The sequence below is a fragment of the Xenopus laevis genome, chromosome 1L (genome assembly GCF_017654675.1).
Source record: "Xenopus laevis strain J_2021 chromosome 1L, Xenopus_laevis_v10.1, whole genome shotgun sequence".
In the NCBI taxonomy this organism is placed as follows: domain Eukaryota; kingdom Metazoa; phylum Chordata; class Amphibia; order Anura; family Pipidae; genus Xenopus; species Xenopus laevis.
In genome coordinates, this window is record NC_054371.1 from 10,857,217 (window position 1) to 10,865,011 (window position 7,795).

A 7,795-nucleotide genomic window follows, 5' to 3' on the forward strand; every position below is an offset into this window, starting at 1 on the left:
CAGAATTATGTTTCATCCCTTGAGTTAATGCCCTTTTTTATACAAGACAGAACTTTATTTGCTTTAGTAGCCACAGAATGACACTGCCCAGAATTAGACAACTTGTTATCTACAAAGACCCCAAGATCCTTTTCATTTAAGGAAACTCCCAACACACTGCCATTTAGTGTATAACTTGCATTTATATTATTTTTGCCAAAGTGCATAACCTGCATTTATCAATGTTGAACCTCATTTTCCAGTTTGCTGCCCAGTTTTCCAGTTTAGACAAATCACTGTGCAAAGTGGCAGCATCCTGCATGGAACCTATAGTTCTGCACAATTTAGTATCATCTGCACAAATAGAAACAGTACTTTCAATGGCCACCTCCAGGTCATTAATAAAAGAGTTGAAAAGCAAGGGACCTAGTACAGAGCCCTGCGGTACTCCACTAACAACACTGGTCCAATTAGAAAATGTTCCATTTACCACCACTCTTTGTAGTCTATCTTTTAGCCAGTTTTCTATCCAGGTACAAATACTATGTTCCAGGCCAACATTCCTTCATTTAACCAGTAACCTTTTGTGTTTCACTGTATCAAATGCTTTAGCAAAGTCTAAGTAAATCACATCCACTGCCATCCCAGAATCGAGGTCTCTACTTACATTCTCGTAAAAAGAAATTAAGTTAGTCTGGCAAGATCTATTACGCATAAAACCATGCTGGCACAAACTCATAGTATTATGATTTGCTATAAAGTCCAGTATCTTATCCTTTATTAACCCTTCGAAAAGCTTTCCTAATACTGACGTCAGACTAACTGGCCTATAGTTTTGAGGCTGAGAACGGGATCCTTTTTTGAATAGAGGCACCACATTAGCAATTCGCCAGTCTCTCGGCACAATGCCAGATCTCAATGAATCCTGAAAAATTAAGTAAAGAGGTTTGGCAATCACAGAGCTAAGCTCGCTAATTACCCTGGGATGAATACCATCTGGCCCTGGACCTTTGTTAATCTTAACATGTTCAAGTCTCTTTTGAATTTCTTCATGTGTGAACCATGCCTCATTAGTTGTATTACTAGAATTGAGAGTGTTAAGAAGGAAACCTTCACTTACTGGTTCTTCATTTGTGTAGACAGATGAAAAATACGAGTTCAGAATCTGCGCTTTTATTTTGTTTTCATCAACCAGCTGACCCCCCTCTGATAGTAAGGGTCCCACCCCTTCCTGCTTCATTTTTTTACTATTGACATATTTAAAAAATAATTTTGGATTTTCTTTACTGCTTGCTGCAATATCCTTTTCTATAGCAATTTTAGCTTGCCTTATAGCTTCTTTGCATGATTTATTGGCCTCCTTGTACCTTATAAATGTTTCGGCTGTCCCAGCTAACTTGAAAGCCTTAAAAGCAGGTCTTTTCTTACCCACCTCAACACCAACGCTTCTATTGAACCAAAAAGGTTTTGCTTTGCAACGACGTTCCTTGCTTACAAGTGGAATATACTGACAAGTACATTTATTAAGCAGCATTTTAAAGACTTCCCATTTTTGTTCTGTGTTTAACCCAGTGAAAAGCATTTCCCACTTAATATGTTGCAGAGATGCCCTTATACTGTCACAGTTTGCACGTCTGAAATTTAGTGTTTTAGTTGGTCCCTTATAGAATTGCTTCTGCAACAGAATCTCAAAGGAGACCATGTTATGATCACTATTCCCTAAATGCCCCTCATCCACACAAATGTTAGAGATGAGTTCAGTATTGTTAGTTATTACAAGGTCCAAAAGTGAGTTATTCCTAGTAGGTTCTTGAACGAGCTGGAATAAAAAGTAGTCATTCAGCATATTTACAAACCTACTAGCTTTTTCTGTCTTAGCAACCCCATTACCCCAGTCAATGTCTGGATAATTGAAGTCACCCATAGCAACAACTTGACCCAGCTGTGAAGCCGCTTGTATGTGCAAGAGTAGCTGGGCTTCATACTCAACACTTACACCAGGTGGTTTATAACATACACCAATGATAATTCTTTTTGTTACCTTTTGCCCAGTCAAAATCTCTACCCAGAGGGATTCTACACCCTCACCAGTGCCAGCTATTTTTATTTCTTTAGCGCATGGCTTTAATTCAGGCTTTACATACAAACACACTCCTCCACCCTTTTTAATCCCTCTGTCCCTCCTAAAAAGGGTGTAACCATTTAAATTCACAATCCAGTCACTTGTTTCATCCCACCAGGTCTCAGTGATACCAATTATATCATAATTTTTAGAGCATGCAATTAATTCTAGGTCTCCCATTTTACCTGACAAACTCCGTGCATTTGCAGCATACAGCGGAGGTTACTACTTTTACTTTTGAAATGTGCATTACTTAGTGAAGAATTATACGTTAAGTTAGTATGATTCTGTTTTCCTTGTAACAGAGGGACCTCCTTAGCTGGTAAACTGTATGCCCCCCTCACTCCTCCCCCATGACCCCTTACTAATCCCACTGCCCCGTCTACACTAGATCCCCCATAATCCTTTATCTCACCCACCCCCCCCTTGCCTAGTTTAAACACTCCTCCAACCTCTTAGCCATTCTTTCCCCTAGCACCGCGGACCCCCTTCCATTGAGGTGCAAAACATTTTTCCCCTTCCCACCTCTAATTTGCATATGCAAATTAGGGTTCGGATTCGGTTCGGTATTCGGCTGAATCTTTCACGAAGGATTTGGGGGTTCGGCCGAATCCAAAATAGTGGATTCGGTGCATCCCTAATTTGTTTAGGAACATTGATTTATAACCCACTGTCTAAGAGAAGTGTCTGTTCTTGCAACCCCAAGTTCTACCCCATTCTGCATTACATTGTCCATCCCTGGCTTCCTCTGACTCTGGCATTCCCCTTAAATGATGAAACCGAACCCCCAAATAGAGTTGGATGGGGAGGAGGGGCATTGAGATGGCTACCAAGGTTGAGAGAGGACAATTACTTGCTCTCCTGAATATTCCTGAAGGCCTACAAATGCTTGAAGCCATTACAAGATGAGTGCTGCCACTTTTTTGAATGGATTGTGTGACTTTCTGCACCCAAGTAGGGGAGAATAAATATTGTACCAAAAATAACAGTTAAAACTCTAAACCTGCCTTTAGCTTCATGCAACCGTGCCAGAAACCCTTGTAACTATAGCACATAGATTGTAAGTTCTTCTGCACAGCACCTTCCAGTCTTGTTTTGTTTCTGTTTCTTGCACTCTTTGTATTCATCCCAAGTCCACTAGACAGTGCAGCAGAATATGTTATTATAATAATAATAACCCTAAATTTCCAAATCTTCTGTGCAAGACGGCCTCTGTGTGATTTGCCTCCTGCTAATCCTTCCTCATGATTTCCTTTATGGCTCCTAAATCAGCTTTAGTTTCAGTACAAGACCTGGTTGTTCTCCTGCATTCTATTATCATGGAGGAGTCTCGATGGCATCTCTGCAGGAGGGGGTTGGACAATTGCCTTATATCAATATAACTCATTTATCAGAAAAATAATCCACTCTGTGCCCAGTGTTCAAAGATAATTTGATCAAAAGTGAATATATTCGCTGTTTATATGGGTTAGGTCCCATTTCTATCTGTAAACAAACAGCACAGTATGAGGGTATAACTTATTGTGTGCCCAGAACATTCCTTCTCTGTATATTTGTATTTATACATATGGGAGGAGGAGGTGCCATATCGATTCCCTTAGACAGTACAGTATGAGGGTATAGCTTATTGTGTGCCCAGAACATTCCTTCTCTGTATATTTGTATTTATACATATGGGAGGAGGTGCCATATTGATTCCCTTAGACAGTACAGTATGAGGGTATAACTTATTGTATGCCCAGAACATTCCTTCTCTGTATATTTGTATTTATACATATGGAAGGAGGTGCCATATTGATTCCCTTAGACAGTACAGTATGAGGGTATAGCTTATTGTGTGCCCAGAACATTCCTTCTCTGTATATTTGTATTTATACATATGAGAGGAGGTGCCATATTGATTCCCTTAGACAGTACAGTATGAGGGTATAGCTTATTGTGTGCCCAGAATATGTATTATTTATACATTTCTATTAATACATAGGACTAAGTACTGCCATATTGCACGTATTCATGCAGAACTGTATACAGCGCATGTACTTACTTTGGGACACACAGACGGTTTGTTTGTCTCTCTAGGGAAAGCAGGTGCCATTTCTCTTGTCATACACATCTTTGATGGCGAGATCTCAGTCATGGTGCCCTCAGATGGTGCAAAAATACATTGGTAACTACTTAGTGGGATTCAGCCCACAAGCAGGAAGCAGAGTTCAGGAACAAAATAAATGTAGGTAAGTGTTGCATCCAGCAGTGGCTCAGTTTATCACAATATTAATGAAAAAGGTCTAAAGTCATGGGGGGGTCATTTATACTGTATGTATATGTATTGTATAGGCCGGGTCTGCTTAGGCCTCCCTTCTGCTTTTGACTGAAATTGACCCGTGTGCCCTCCTATACCTCCCCCTGCTACTAGGGATGCACCGAATCCAGGATTCAGTTCAGGATTCTGCCTTTTTAAGCAGGATTCGGCCGAATCCTTCTGCTCGGCCGAACCGAATCTGAATCCTAATTTCCATATGCAAATTAGGGGCGAGAGGGAAATCACGTGACTTTTTGTCAGAAAACAAGGAAATAAAAAATGCTTTCCCCTTTCCACCCATAGTTTGCATATGCAAATTAGGATTCGGATTCGGTTTGGTATTCGGCAGAATCTTTCGTTAAGGATTCAGGGGTAGTGATTGGTGAATTTGCGAATTTCGCGAAACGGCGCTGGTGTCTCGTTTTTGACGCCGGCGCCCGTTTTTTGACGCCGCGAATTTGCGCCTGGCAAATAAATTCGCCCATCACTATTCAGGGGTTCAGCCGAATCCAAAATAATGGATTTGGTGCATCCCTACCTGTACATTATCATATGAGGGGGGGGGGATATTCTGCAACACAGAAATCTCTCAGGTCTGATTCTGATCATATGGAGACAAAGTGCTGCACTTATATTGGAGGGATACGAGTTGCTTTCAGTGATTTCTAGAGATTTTTCAGCAAAACCTTTTCAGGAATTTCAGCAGAGACAGATTTCTTTGTTGTTGGTTTCCAGCTCTTGGAACAATGTAGCAATTAAATAAATTAGGGGCAACTGTTAATTGAACTGACAGGATGAAATGTAACTGCTGATTGGTTGTTAAGTGCCTTTGATATCGCTGCCTTTTGCCTTTTGTTTTTCAATTTAAATCAGAAAGGTCTGGTAAATACACCAGTAAACACTGAAAGTAATGCTGCTCTGAGTCCTCTGTCAAAAGAAACAGCACATTTCTTTCCTTCTATTGTGTACTCATGGGCTTCTGTATCAGACTAACTGTTTTCAGCTTAAACCTCCAGGGCTTGGGCTTGAGCATGCTCAGTTTGCTCCTCCCCTCCCTGCTGTAATCTGAGCCCAGAGCTATGAGTGAGCAGGGAGAGACTCAAGCAGGAAATTATGTCACACCAAGCTAATATGGCAGCTGCTATCCTAAACAAACAGAGAGAGCTTCAGGTATGGTAAAGTATTCTGCAGAATAAATATAGTCTTATAGCTTGCACTATTGTGGCTAATCTATTGGCAATAAACTGCTCCCGTAGCTTTCCTTCACCTTTAAGAATAGCCACATGTCTTCAGGGTCAGACTGGGGTCTGCAAAGCCCACTGGAGCTGCTACCAGAGGCACCCACACCAACCCTGGGACCCCTGTCTCCCACCAGCAGCTCCTTCTCCCCGTGTGCACCTTATAATTACTTTTGCCATGATCAGAGGAGGGAGGGCAGTGGGGAGCGAGTGCAGAAGGCAGGAGGGGATTGGGTCTGGGCCAGGACCCACCTCGTTTTTTCCCACTAGCCCAGTCTGAGCCTGCATGTCTTTGTGCTAAACATTGAGCTTAAATCCCTGTATCTATACCATGAGTACAGCACTGCTTGTATTTGGCAGGAGGGGGAGTATCATACTCCTTACATGACCCCTACACACCCCCTAACTTGGACATCATTTGGGCCACAATTTAGGGATTGCTAAGGAGCACAGGGTGCAAAGGAACATTGTACTTATAGTTTGCTCTATATCAGCCTTATTGCACCTGATTTTCATTCAGTCGGGAGGTGCAATAATGTTCCTGCTTCAAATACAAAATAATGGGCACTAAGGGACACAATATTGCACTTGAGGAGGGGGCATTAAATTAAATAATTCCTTTAGTTTTCTGTCCAACAAAATAACCAGTTAACCATGAGATCCAATCCCCGGACACAAGACATGGAGCTCTGCATATGTCAATGGCTGTTTTGGGGAGTTGTAATGTTAAAGGGCAAAAGGGCTATAGTTATTTATTAATGTTATCCTGTGAGGCCCCTACTGTGGCTCCCAAAAGAGAGGACTTTATTTGCTGAGGTCCAGGTGAGTGTTCCATAAATATAAAACAAGTTGTACTGTAGACACACGGTGTGTTAGTAAAACTACTGTATTTCTGGACATAACAGGAACACCCGTAAGCTCAAATGCCACAGGTTCACATCACCTTCATAATATAAAGTCATTTACAGCACAGAGACATTTAGTTACACAACACTGTATTGACACAAGCTGGAGAAACCTTGATTTGGTCCTAGGGCCCCTGCCAACCACAAGTGCCTCTTGGAGAATCTAGAAAAAATGTTTTAAAGGGGAAGTAAGCCTTCATGTGATACTCTGGAGTCATGGGGGTTTGAGTTAAAGTTAATAAAAAAACTAAAGGGTCACAGGATGAACCTAATGTTTCTATATAATGTTAGTTGGGCTTTTCTTATAATAAAAATTATTTACTGCTATTTCCCTTTTACTTTACCGTGATGGCGTATAAGAAATGTCCACCAAAAGAGTATACCTAGGATAAAAGGAGAACTACAGAAGAATCTCCATTTTACGTTTTTCAGGGGACCAGAAAAAAATGATGTAAAATCAGGGAAATGTATTATGCATAATATATAGGTGGGACCACAAAACAAGAATGTAAAATGAGGGAAAACTTAAAATCAGGGCATGTAAAATAGGGGTTCTACTGTATTCACTAATTGTATTAAAACTATAGTCATTAAAAAAGTTAATTTTATATTGAACTGCCTTTTTTTAATGTAAAATGTTATCTTCCCCTTTAACATCATTGGCTAAGCATGTTGTCTACTCCACTAGAGATTAACATACACTACACTGGTCACTGACCACTACAGACTTCAAGAGTCCCACTCATAGATTCCCCACACTAGAAACACATCAATAGATAGAGTTCTACACAGCACTGGGACTGAGGGACCTGCTGGGCTTCAAGTCTTCTCCTGGTGTTCCCAGGGCATGGGATCATTGTCTTCTCCAGCTGTTGTGTTCCTGCGGTCCTGCCAAAAGTGTTCCACATCTGGAAGGACCTTCTCCTCTTTCATCTTGGACTCTTGGGAGGACCTTAGTCCTGAGTTTGTTCTCAAGTCTTGCAAGGATTGGATGGTACTGGTGACCATATCTGATCCATTCTCCCCTGCTCTGCTGAGCCCCTCTTCACTGCATCTTTTACATTTCACCACTGTCCATATATTCTTAAAACCTTCCCTGAATTCATCAGATACAGCCAGAAAGACTCCAGGGTTCAAAGTACAGTTGAGGAACAGGATGACCTGAGCTAGAACCATCAATGCAGTTGGTGGATGAAGAGTCCCGAAGCTGCTGTGCCTTGCCCACATCCACACAATCCATTCTGGTAACCAC

General features: G+C 41.3%; 1 protein-coding gene across 1 annotated transcript in view; it reads right to left on the bottom strand.

The window, feature by feature from the left end:
• Nucleotides 1-7,362: 7,362 nt before the first annotated feature.
• The window catches only part of XB22166511.L (provisional ortholog of G protein-coupled receptor 151 L homeolog), a 1,194-nt gene continuing 761 nt past the window's right edge, over nucleotides 7,363-7,795 (bottom strand). Inside the window, exon 1 of the mRNA XM_018225513.2 lies at nucleotides 7,363-7,795. This exon is cut by the window's right edge and continues 761 nt beyond it. Coding sequence (XP_018081002.1) covers nucleotides 7,363-7,795 — 433 coding nt within the window.